General features: G+C 54.5%; 1 protein-coding gene across 1 annotated transcript in view; it reads left to right on the top strand.

Annotated features, from left to right (window-relative positions):
• The window catches only part of IGSF21 (immunoglobin superfamily member 21), a 240,243-nt gene that overhangs the window by 194,180 nt on the left and 33,067 nt on the right, over positions 1-12,996 (top strand). Inside the window, exon 4 of the mRNA XM_025447573.3 lies at positions 5,931-6,049. Within this exon, the coding sequence (XP_025303358.1) occupies positions 5,931-6,049 (119 nt within the window). The remainder of the gene's footprint in view (positions 1-5,930; positions 6,050-12,996) is intronic.

Below are 12,996 nucleotides of genomic sequence, written 5' to 3'. Positions count from 1 at the left end.
ACAGCAGAATGGGCAGAGGGAGGCAAAGAAGAAGAGCAGGTGTCCATCGCCTGCCCTGCAACCCCCTCTCCTGAGATATTAGAAGGAAAGAGGGTCAGAAGCACCTACAGTAAACGTCCTGCATACTTTTCTCATAGAGCAAATACGTTTCCCTGAAATCCTAGGAAACATGATCTATAGGAACAGAGAGCAGATCAGTGGTTGCCTGGGGTTGGGGAGCCGGGGGCGGGGGTTACAAATGGGCACAAGGAAATCTGGGAGGGGGTAACAGATACGTTCTTTAGCTTGATTGTGGGAATGGTTTCAATGGTGTCTACATATGTCAAAAGCCCTCAAATGTGTAAACTTCGTGTACAGTTTATTGTTTGTTGATCATGCCTTGGGGCGCCCGGGTGGCTCAGCGGTTGAGCATCTGCCTTCGGCTCAGGGCGTGATCCCTGGGGTCTTGAGATCGAGTCCCGCATGGGGCTCCCCACAGGGAGCCTGCTTCTCCCTCTGCTTGTGTCTCTGCCTCTCTCTGTGTGTGTCTCATGAATAAATAAAGCTTTTTTAAAAAATCATGACTCAATAAAGTCATAGACAAAAAAAAATTTTTAAGAGGCAAGGATCCCAGGGGACCTGTATGTAGTATAGGAGCAACCCGACCTAACTCGTGGCACTACGCCTAAGACATGGCAGGATGAGATGGATGTTTGTCATGATGACCTTGATCTGAAAGCAACTTAATTAATGTCCAGCCGACTTCTTCTAAGATGTGGGGAGACCTATAGGCCGACTGGATAGAAAGGATGTGTTACAGGGCCACTGTGTTGCTATTGAAAAGTGTTGCCCTGCCTTCCAGGATCCATAGTTCACACCCCAAACAGTGCCTCGGGGTCTGGTCAGCACTTGATAATTTCTTTAAAATGTAATAATCATGGAACAGTGTAGAGGGAAGAATCTGACAAGCGCCACCGGGCTCTGTTCAGGGCGTACTTGCCTTGTTCAGCCGTCCAGGCTTCCGGTGTCAGCACATGCCACTCTCTGGATCACCGGATTCCCCTACGATACAGGAAGGGAAGCTCAACAATGCCTTCTGTTCCCCCCAGTCCTGCCCCCTGCTCCCAAGTCCCCCACCTCCCTTCCGTGAGAATCTAGGACTCTTCCCCGTGGAGAGACAAAGCCACGAAAGGAGAGGCGAGCAGGAGGCTGTGAGGCCGGGTCAGGTGTGGAGGATGTGAACACAACTTGCTCAGGGAATTGCAGGCAGCCGAATTAGGGAATTAGGGGGCCCACCTGGAAGCTGGGGGAAGGGAATTAAGGAAACTAAAAGACCTTCCCCGTGTCTCCCAGCAGGCAGGAAGCAGATGGCTCTCATTACCTGGATAGTGGTGGGGCTCAGAATAGAAATACGCTCTGGAGCAGTGGAGGCAAGTTCCGGTACCAGAAGGCTCAAGCTCACCTGCTAGTTGGTGAAGGAGGATCCCAGGAGCGGTAGGGGGTGTGGCGATGGGCCCCAAAGACAGTTCTGCGGCTCTGGCGTCCTCCAGGCTTGGCTTCAAGGGATGGCGTCCAGCTGCCTACTCTCTGACCTTGGTCGTGTTGCCTCTGTGCATATAGGATTGCAAGGCATAGAGGATTCTAGTCCCCTGGACTCCGATGCATCAGCTCTGAGCTAAACCCTTGAATTATGCCCTGTGGATTATGTCATCTTCTCAGCTGTCCGATGGGCTGGGATCACAGGCGGAGACTCACCTGCTGGGCTTTGAAAGCTGGCTAGAGCCTTGCCACGTGGACAAGAAAGGAAGATGGGTGGACGCAGGGGTCACAGCCCGGGTCGTTGCGGCTCTGTATCAGCCCCTCACCTACGGCTCAGCACGGGGCACGGCACACAGTAGGCCTACACACTGGTGCTGCCCCTGGGCCTGGCAGTAGCCGCGGTGACCAGCCCTTGCATGGCCTCACCCGAGCCACGGGGGCCACAGAGAGAGCGCATGGGACCCCCACCAACTCTGTCCGGTTTTTCAAAAACATGATTACATGCCCTTCAGGGCCGCCGTCAATGTTGGTAAATTCCAGCCACTAAACTGCATTACACTGATTTTGCCAGAAACCTTTGCAGTTATTAATAGTTTATTGATCGGAGCCCATTGCTGATGAGAGTCGGTCTTCTTGCCCCAGCCCCCTCAGGGTCCTGCTATCTGTGCTTGGCCTTTTATCCAGCATGCAGATCAATGTCACTCACATCTGGGGGGAGGAGGCCTCTGGGCTGCTTAATCCACTTTAGAAGGATAGCACTGAGCACACGAGCACAGACAAGGAGGCGTTTGGTCCAAAGCAGAGCTGTGCCCTGCAAACTGTTGGGTCTGCAGGTAAGAAGTAGACTCGGCACCTGCTTTCCAGCACAGATGGAGACAGGGTTCTCCGTGCGCACTCCGCGGCCTCCTGGGGGGTTGCCGCCCGTGTACTGAGTGTTGACTGAGTACCTACCAGGATGGCGAGCAAGCGCCACGCAAGGCCCCGCCTTCCCGGAGCTTACTGTGCGTGGCAGGGGAGGAGGGTGAGTTCGGGAGTCATAGGCGTAAGTCATCAAGTGACAATTTAGACAAGTCCTGCTGTATGGGTTTGCTATTGCTGCGTAACGAGCCATCCCAAACCTGGATGGTTTAAAGCAATGACCATGAATTATTGCTCATGAGTCTAGGGGTTGGCTAGGTTCACTCCCGCATGTGGCCTTGGCTGGCATGGCTGGGACAACTGGGGGCTGTCTCCATGTCTCTGTGCGCTCTTGTCCACATCAGAGGCTTATTCTCAGGGACGAAGTAGGGAAAGGGAGGGAGAGGAGGAGAGAGCAGCAGGGGTACAGAGAAAGAGAGAGAAAGAGAGAGACAGTTCTTTTGGGACCTTGGCTCGGAATTTGCACACCTACACATACTACTGGTCAAAGCAAATCATGAGGCCAAGAATTGGGAAAGAGACTCCACCCTCAGAGGAGAGGAACTGAAAGGCAATTTGCCAGAGACATGGATCGGGAGGCTGTTAGCCATCCATGCACCACACCCACCCGGTCCAGGTGGTCACTAAGAAAGTGACCGCTCCCTTGTAACTTGAAGGATGCAGCCAGAGGGAAGAAAATGCATCATTCCCAGGGAAAGGGGATATTGCAGGCCAAAGTGCTGCATCACACGGGGCACTGGGCTAAATACGCCTGTGTTGTCTCTGATGGGTCCTGGGTGGGATTCTGGAACGGAAAAGGGACATTTAGTGGGAAAACTGGGGAAATCTGGAAAGAGTCTGGACTTGAATTAATAGTGATGTATCAGTGTTGGCTGCTCAGTCTGGCAACTGTACCGTGGTCGTGTGAGATGTTCACAATGAGGGAAATCGGGTGAGGGACGTATGGAAATGCTCTCTTCTCCATGCGACTCTTCCGTAAATCTGAAATGATTCCAAATTTAAGTTTTTTTGTTTGTTTTGTTTTTGTTTTTGTTTTTGTTTTTAAAGAAGGCAAGTGGCACCTGAGAGGATTGGAAGGAACACCGTTGTAGCTGGAAGAGGGCAGGGCTACTAAGGGGTGGCTGGAGATGTGGCGGGAGGCAAGCACGCTGTTGACCAAGATAAGCAGTGGGGTCTTACTCTTAAGAGCAGAGATGTCTATGAAGGGCTTTAGGTAGAGAAGTGCCATTAATTCTATTGGCATTTGAAAAGATCTGGGTTCTAGGAGTTGAGTGGGTCATAGCAGGGGCAGAAAAACCGGTTAACCTTCCACCCCCCCCCACTCCTCCCCCACGTTCCAGGTGAGAAAAGGTGGTGGCAGGGGGGACGGAAGGAAGTGGATGTCGTGCGGGATGTACTTACGAGGTAGAGCACCCAGGATTGGCCACCGCGTGTGGTCGGGGAGATGGAGGACGGTACCCAGGAGCAGGACTGGGGCCATTGGAGGAGCTACGGAGCCCAGTGACAGTGAAGGAACACTTGGTTCTGCACAGTCCTAGGCGGCAAGCTGCCTTCTTCACAAGGCACCAATGCAGGTGTCCCCTGGGCAGTCCTCTAACCACCTGCACTGTGTCGTCTACACGCGTCGCCCAAACATACCACCTATGTTACCGTCACGTGAGCACGTCATCCGTGTAGCAGTGACCTGAACGTGTCACCTGCGTTGCTGTCACACAAACACGTCTGCGTGTATCACCCGCATGGCAGTTACCTGCGCGTTTCCACCTGCGTGCCAACCCTGTCGCCGTTACCTCATTACATCACCCGGGTGCCTGCCAGCTACACGTGTCTCCTGAGCCTGTTTCTTTACAGGGCTGTCGCCTCAGCATGTCGCCTGCACACATGTCACCTCCACAAGTCATTTAAACAGGTCTCCCGTATGACTGATACCTACGAGTGTCACCTAAACATGTCACGGTAGGCGACTGTCACTCAGCACCCGAGCCCGGTGGAGGGGCTGCTTTTCCAGCCTAGCTGGGTTACAAACAAACAAAATAGCTCCCGAGGGGAGACGGTCCCCTGCTGTTCCCACTGACAGGGTGCTCCTCCGCGGGCGGGTGGGGGAGGAGAGGAAGACAGCCTCTCCACCCACCCCGCAAAGTTTCCCTGGTGAAAATTCCATTCTCCCAGTCCTTTTATGACAGTCGGTAGACCAGATGTCAACCTCTGCGTAGTCTATGTAAATGAAGGTGTTTGTTTATGCTAATGTGTGCCGGCTCCCCGAGGAGCCAGCCAGCCAGCCGCCTGGAACCCAGGCTGAGAGCCCAGGTGTGGGGAGCACTGAGTCAGGAGCCGACGGAGCTGGGAGACCAGGATGGGGGGCAGCGGACAGGAGAGAAGGGAGTGAGTCTGAGGTTGGACTTCGCAGCAGAGGCAGATGGGAGCACGTGGCTCGGCTGAGAGCCACTGTGTCCACGAGGGGGTGGGAACAAAGAGCCGGATGGAAGGAACCTCTCTCCTCGGGGTGGCAGGGCGGGACCCACACCTGGAGCCTGTGCTCTTAACCCGCCCTCTCTGATCGCACTGCCTGGGGGGGCCAGCGGGGTGCGTAGGGCCTCCGTGACCGTGACCGAGCGCTTCTTCACTTTTGTGCTGCAGTGTGGCAACCTGAGACCCAAACCGAGAGACCCCACTTCTTCTAAGCCTGGTGAGGCTCCCCTTTGGCCCCATGACCAGGCCCAGAGAAAGCTGCAACGTGCCGGAGGACCCCAGATGTCCCTGATGCAGCAGCGACCTAGCCGCCCTCCCTCCGGGCCAAAGCTCCCTCCCAAAGATCTCAGAGAGAACCAGATGCTCCCCACTTTGTGTTCGGATGGGCTCACCCTCTGAGTGATGGGGAGTGCTGCTCGGCTGGGTCGGGGCTCCTTGGAGATAAGGAGTGTACTGTGTTTCTCCGCAAGCCACCAAGGCCAGACATAAAGCGACAGCAAGGCAGTGTGGAAAGAAGAATTCAAATCCCCACCAAGGCTCTTCTTAGCCATATTGGTGGCAGAGGCAGGGGGGACACCTGTGCCCCCTCTGGAGCCTCAGTGTCCACGATGGGAATAGCGATCCTGTGTGGAGGGCTGAGGGAGGGGACATGCTAGGACACAGTTCTGAGCCTGTGCCACAAATCAGGTGCCTCTTACCCTGGTCACACCCGGAGCTTCTAGGGTTGGGCACCATGACCATCCGCAGTTCTCAGAAGCTGGAAGGAGCACAGATACAATTCGGGCTGACCACACAGCCCCCACCCTTCACCTCCCGAAGCATCGAACACAGGGCCTGGCATACAGTCGGTGCTTCATAAATGTTGCTGCTGCCCCCAGCACAGCACAGGAGCATGTGAGGGTTCTGGAGGCGTTTGTGGAGCAAAGGCTGAACAGTGGGGCTTGGGGTTGTTTTGGGGGGTGGGACGCTGTGCCATCCAACACCATATGAAAGGCCCTCAACCTGCCCCTCTGCCTCCCCTACAGGCTGCCCGAGGTCCGCATCTCAGACAACGGTCCCTACGAGTGCCACGTGGGCATCTACGACCGCGCCACGAGAGAGAAAGTGGTCCTGGCCTCGGGGAACATCTTCCTCAACGTCATGGGTGAGTGCAGGGCCCCCGGCCCCAGAGTCACAGTCAGGAGCGTGGGCATGGGCGTGTGTGTGGGTGCACAGAGAGACTGTCCTGGGAACCACCTGCCAAAGCATCCATTGGGAGACAACGAACCCTCTTCTTTCCCACTCTTGCCTCGAGGAATGAGGAGATAGGATGGGTGTGGCCTTACCACCTGAGGATTTCATCTCGGGAAGCCCTTCTCCCACCAGCACTGATACCCTAACCTCAGGAAGGCAGGGCTGTACCTCGGCCCTGGATCCCCGTGGCCTGGGCACTTTGGAGGAGCTCTGACACCTTGGCTGGGACAAATGAGGAGCTGAAGGAGGAGTGAGGGCTTCCTGGGGGGGGGGGGGCAGTGGTCCTGGTGCTCAGTGTCCACTTCTGTAAGGCAGGAGTGGGAGGCGGGCCTGGGGGACCATTTGTGGACTCCCAGCTCCGGGCCCTGAGATCCAGTGAGGACACAGGGAGGGAGGGAGGTGCTGGGCAGCACGGGGGCAGCTGTGGGGGAGCCTTTCCAGCCTGAAGCCAAGAGCCACGTTCATAGACGTGCCCGTGGGGACCATGCAGTGGAGGCAGGCCCCCCACCTCAGAGGCAGGACAACCCGGGAGCGATACACACTGGCTACAGAGAGTGAATCTGACCCTGGACCTCCCACAGCCTCTCCTGGGACACGGAAGCTTCAAGTGATCAGTGAGAAAGTGCAGTGGCCTGGGTGTCAGGATGTCCTGGGTTCGGACCCTGCGTCTGTGCCTCCATTTCCACATCTGTGAGGTGGGGATAATAATGGGAGTGCCTGTCTCTGGCTGGCTGTGTCCCCCCCCCATCCCACCCCAGCCTCAGTTTCTCCACTTTAGGACAAGGGCCCGGCTCTGTGCAGCCTCAGAAACCCCTGCGGGTGCTGACGTCCTCGTCGGGCACGCTCTCCAGTTCTGCTGCCGGAATTCCGGGACTTGGCCCCGACTCCCAGTGTTCTCTGATTTTCTTATCAAATGATATTTACCAGGGAAACAAAGCTTGTCGTAGTCAGGCAATCAATGAAAGCATCAAGGCCCCGTGGAAAGCCACGGCTTCTGGGGGAATGGAAAACCTCCAAAGGCCAGACCTGCAGAGGGACCTTGATTCCTGCAGCGGCAGCGCGCGGTGTGTTCTGGCTTCCTGGGGGATGGGCCAGTGCCAGGTTAACCTCCCTCTTGCGGTCGTCCACAGTGTTCTTGGTGCCCAGCCCCAGGCCGGCCACCCCAGGGAATGTGGTGAAGAACAAAACTCAGTTTGTGCCCTCAAGGGGCTCCCAGTCTGATGAGGGACACGTACGTAATCATCTAGCCATCGGATACTTACTGAGTAGGCAATGGACACACTCCTTCGATGGGACAGGGTCCTTGGGGGCTTGTCTCGGTGCATGAGACCAGCAGCAAACGTACTTAGATGCATGTGAGAGGCAGCTGTGGGCAGAGAATCAGGCAGGTGATGGGATAAAGAGCAGCCGTGGGTGGGGTGACAGCTAGTTCGGGGGGAGGACTCGAGGAGGGCCCCTTGGGGGCTGCTGGGCTGTGCCTTCCATGTTATGTCCTTTGGTCCTCACAAGCCACCCGAGGGCGGGTACCAGTGTTACTGGCCCCATTCTGCAGACGCAGATATGAAGGCACAGAGAACGCAAGCAACCTGCCTAAGGTCACGCAGCCGGGATCACAAAATCTTCCTGTGATTTCAGCCCTGGCTAGGACCAGAAGCCACGCATCTTAACCCCCACCCTGGAAGCGGTACCGACGCTCCAGCTGAGGTTTCTCTCTATGTGAGCGAGAACAGAGGCCTCAAAAGCCACCTCCTCCGTGAGGCCCACACTCCTCAGTAATTCACCAAAGCTCCCTGAGCAGGTTGGCCTCCCTCCGTGGCCTCCATGTCATCCTCCGTACAATGAGGAGGTGCAGCAAGATGGTCCTAAGCCGCCTCCTCGCCCTGACATTCGTGCCATCCATTACCATCTTATGGGGCCAACCGGGATGGCACCACTGACCTGCTGGGCCTGCCTGAGCAAGGCTCCTCTCTCTGCCCGGGGCACAGCCGGCTGAGACTCTTCTCCTCCGATCTTGCTCTCTGGGCTCCTCCCGATGGCAGGTGGCAGCCATCTGGGGTGGGGCCAATGGAGGCTGAGGCTGTCGGGGAGACCAGGGAGGGGCAGGACCAACAAGTGGCCCCAGACTCGGGGAGGGGCTCTGGCCTCTGCAAATTCAGGGTGTCCCTGGGCAGGTCCCCACCCCGTGCCTGCTAAGCCTACAGCTGAGCCATATCATAGCTCCTGTCCACCCCCGGCCTGTGCCTCACAGTGCATGAGCTTCTGGCTTCATGGGCATTATCTTACGGAATCCTGGTGACAGCCCTGTGAGCCAGGAGGTGTTATAATCCCATTTATGCAAAGTTAGGACACTCAGGTTTCGGGCTGAATCCCAGATCCTCATTATGTTCATTAGCCTCCCTGGGCCTCAGTTTTCCCATCTGTAAAATAGGGACAATGGTGGCTATGCCCATGTATAGAGTGGAAATAAGGTTGTTTTTTTTGTTTTTTGTTTTTTTTTAGTTTATTTATTTAAATAAAGTTTGCAAGGCACCTGGATGGTTCAGTCGGTTAGCTGTCCAACTCTTGGTTTCAGCTCAGGTCATGATCCCGGGGTTGTGGGATCAACCCCCACATCAGGCTCTGCACTCAGCAGGGAGTCTGCTAGAGATTCTCTCTCCCTCTGCCCCTCCTCCCTGCATGCTCTCTCTCTCTAAAATAATAAATAAATAAATCTTTAAATAAATAAATAACGTTTGCAAAGCACTTAGCCCAGATGAGGCAGCCAAAAGTTCAATAGGCCAGACTTTATTGTCCTCAGCACCGTTGTCTCGGGCCTGCCGTGGCTCGCTGAGGTCCCGGAGGTCGGGCGTGGTGGTGGGGTTGCTGGGAGAGACCGGGGGCTGCGTGCGAGGTCGCCTCTGCTGTGTGGCTCCAGTGCTCCTGCAGCCACGTCAGCCTATGCGGCAGGGACTACCCTGTACCTGTCGCCCAGACCCAGGGTCAGAGAAGGACGTGGGTCGGCCAAGTTCGGGCGGTTAAGTGAGATGATCCCCAGGAGACAGTACTGCGCTGAGTCCAGCACCGGGCATGTTCCAAGTGCTCGATAAATAGCATCTCTCCCGACGGGTAGGGATCATGACAGTCACACGTCAGGCACAATAAGAAAGACTTGAAGGTTCTGTGACTCTGCGACCCGCTCCCTGACACCCGCCTTTAAATATATGTCAGGGCGGGTGTCAAGCACCACAATTTGCTCCTTGTCATGGCATAGACCCCTCCTCGTCACACACCCACGAGCGAATGGAGGCCATTGGAAGCTTGTGCGACACAGGACCCTAAAGACCGTGGCCACCAACAGTGGGGCAACTAGCTCCCTCCTCCATTTGGGGGTCAAAGGGAAGCTTCCTAGGATAGTAGGGGGGAAGGGAGATGAGGAGCGGGGCACGTCCCACGGCCCCACATGCATCACAAGCGCCGAGCGGTTGTGCGGGAGAGCCGGCCTCCCGTCTGCCGCCCCTGCATCTGCATCCAGCACATTCTAACGCGCCGTTTCCACGGGCCTCGGGGTGCAGATCAAAATGTGAGAGCGGCTGTAATTTCACGCCTATAACATCCCCGCTATGTGGTGGGAAAAGACATTTGGGAGCCCCGTGGGTGACACCGAGGGATCGTGCCGCACACAGTCATTAAAATGTTTTTATCCGAGCTGCAGATAAATTGTAAGCCAATTTGAAAGTTGCGTGCTGGGCCCCAGGAACGCATTATACACAGTCACGGAAGGATTGCAGAGGCTCTTCTTGGGGGTGCAGGTTACGCGGGGGAGCATGTTCAGGGTGCGATGTTACAATCAATTAAATGTGAGCCCAGGACCACCCCCCCCCCCCCCCGCCAAAGCCGAAGACGCTGCTCTCCTGGTTCCCCCGGAAGACCAAGAGGCAAGGTTTCTCTGCCACCCTCGCCACGCACGGCTGCCACCGAGGGGGCCTTTCAGCCCACAGCGAATAATCAAGGCCACCTTCCATCAAGCACAGGCTGCGTGGCCGCCGCTGTGCGCCCGGCGCGCTGTTAATCACACGACCTTCACGGGTGTCCCCCGAGACAGGCACCGTCCTCCCCATTTGCAGACGAGGGAAGGAGGTTCTGACCGTTTAAAGTGTTCCCCGACCTGAGTGAGAGAGCTGGGGGCGCCCACCAGGTCTGCCCGAGACCAGAGCTCCTGCACCTAACAGCTCCCAAGGGACGCGTCCCCACCTTTGATATTTGACATTTGATGCAAATGTCAAGCATGGGGGCCGGGCGGGGGTGTGCAGAGCCGGGACAGTGCGGGCCTCCGTGGGTCCGAGCCCTGACCAGGAGCACTCGGCACTCAAACCTTCTGAAAGGAGCATCAGACTTGGAGTCCAGCAGACCTGTGTCCAAATCCTGGTCAGCATCCACTTGTGGCATGGACAGTCCAGTACTGAGCCTTTGTCCTAGGGAAAATGACGCCAGAGTGGTTTTGTTTTGTTTTTTTCTTAAGATGGATGAGAAGGTCACTTGGATGTCCACGCACAGGTATTCCTAACCTCATTCATTCATTCCTCCATCCTTCATTTCTTCACTTATGTAACAGACATCTGTTGAGCACGTAGTACCTTCCAGGTGCTGCTGTAGGTGCTGGATTCTGCTTCAGTAATGAGCCAGACGAAATTCCTGGTCCTCGTGGACCTGGCGGTGCAGGAAGGGAGGCACCCCGAACAAGGAGATCTCGCTGGAGCCCGTGGATGTCAGAGGGTGGTCGAGCAAAGCAGATGCAGGCACAGCCTGGGACAAGTGGGCGGTTTTATTTGTTTTTTTTTGTTTGTTTGTTTTTGAAGATTTTATTTATTTATTCACGAGAGACACAAAGGGAGAGGCAGAGACACAGGCAGAGGGAGAAGCAGGCTCCCTGTGGGAAACCCAGTGTGGGACTTGATACCGGGTCCCTGGGATCACGACCTGAGCCAAAGGCAGATGCTTAACCACTGAGCCACCCGGGTGTCCCAAGTGGGCTGTTTCGAACAGGGTGCTCTGCAAGGTCCCTGCGAGAAGGTGAGACCTGAGCACGTGGACTTGAGACCTCCATGCACCTGATCCCACGCCGCCTTACTCAGCAGCTGCCCAGGACCAAGCACAGTTCTGGATGCTGGGCATGTGGGGGAGAACAAGGAAAGTCTTTGCCTCGTGGAGCTTAGATGCCGTCGAGAGAGATCGATAGCTCACGGTACAGATGCAGAACCCCAGGCTTGGGATCTGGGCTACGTCCCCAGGATGCCGTGAACCAATGGTCACCCTGACCCGGGATGATCTCATCTTAACTTGGTTCCATCTGCGAAGCCCCTTTTTCCAAATAAGATCACATTCGCAGGTGCTGGGGGTTTGGATTTCGGCACATCTTTTTCGGGGACACAATGTGACCCACAGCAGGAACCGAGCCCGGAGGTAACAGGGGAGGGTTTGCATCTGACTGAAGCTGATACCCTTGCCCCCAACCACACGGGTTGCCCTTCACTGAGCGTTTGCTAATGTGCCGAGCACCGTGCTAAGGTCTTCATATACTAACTTATGAAATAATCTCAAAAGCTCTGGAAGACGGTACCGCCAATTCCTTGCCAGATGAGGGAAGTGATAGGTATGCCACTTGCCTCGGATACCCGGCCCGCCAGGGGTAGAGACAGGCCAGGGCATCCTACACACTTACCCATTCTGCTCCACTGGAAGTCATAACATATTAATGAGCATTAGTAAAAATGTTCTATCTTGGGATCCCCATCTCTCTTCTGTAGACTTCCAAGCAGATAAAGGTAGAATTTTGGAACCCAAGGCCATCATGGTACCAAATCACACCAAATGCTTTCCAACTCTGGAGCCAGGTGACACGGGTCCCTCTCCAGAGGAGAGTTGTTAATGAACTTTGCACAGCTCGCTTTTTATCTTTTTTCAGTATGTTTTACTGAATTTTTATTAAGTGCATCTGGTGCCTTTTTTTCTTTTTTTTTTAAAAGCTGTTTTATTGGGCTATAATTCATATAACATATAATTCACTCACTTAAAGTATATAATTTAGTAGCTTTTAGCATACTCACGAGTTGTGCACACGCTTTTAGTTGTGCGACCAACTTTAGAGGATTTTCACTGCCCCCAAAAGAAACCCTGTGCCCTTTAGCAATGACTCCCCATCTCACAACTCTTGCCCCAGGCTTAGGTAATCACCAATCTACTTTCCTTCTTTTCTTTTCTTTTCTTTTCTTTTCTTTTCTTTTCTTTTCTTTTCTTTTCTTTTCTTTTCTTTTCTTTTTCTTTTCTTTTCTTTTTTCTTTTCTTTTTTTCTTTTCTTTTCTTTTTTCTCTTTTCTTTTCTTTTCTTTCTTTCTTTTCTTTTCCTCTTCTTTTCCTTTCTTTTCTTTTTTTCTTTTTTTTATTAGGAAGAGAGCACACACACACACACACACACACACACACACACACGTGATGGGGAGAGGGAGAGAGAGAGAGAGAGAGAGAAACCCAAGCAGGCTCCATGGAGCTCAGTGTAGAGCCCGATGTGGGGCTCGATCCCCAGCCCTGAGATCATGACCCGAGCTGAAATCAAGAGTCGGACGCCCAATGGACTGAGTCACCCAGGTGCCCTTCACCAATCTCCCTTCTATCTCTATGGATTGGCCTGGGCATTTCCTATAAATGGGATCATACAGTAATATGGGGTCTTTGTCACTTAGTGTAAGATTTTCAGGCTTCATCTGTATCGAAGTGCACATCAGTCCTTCAGTCCTTTTTATGGCTGAGTGATATTCCATTGATACGTGACAGTCCTTTTATACAGTCGCCAGTGGATGGACGTCTCCACTTTCCAGCCGTTATC

This window comes from Canis lupus, chromosome 2 (assembly GCF_003254725.2).
Source record: "Canis lupus dingo isolate Sandy chromosome 2, ASM325472v2, whole genome shotgun sequence".
NCBI classification, from domain to species: Eukaryota; Metazoa; Chordata; class Mammalia; order Carnivora; family Canidae; genus Canis; species Canis lupus.
This window is presented reverse-complemented; position numbering and strand designations above follow the sequence as displayed.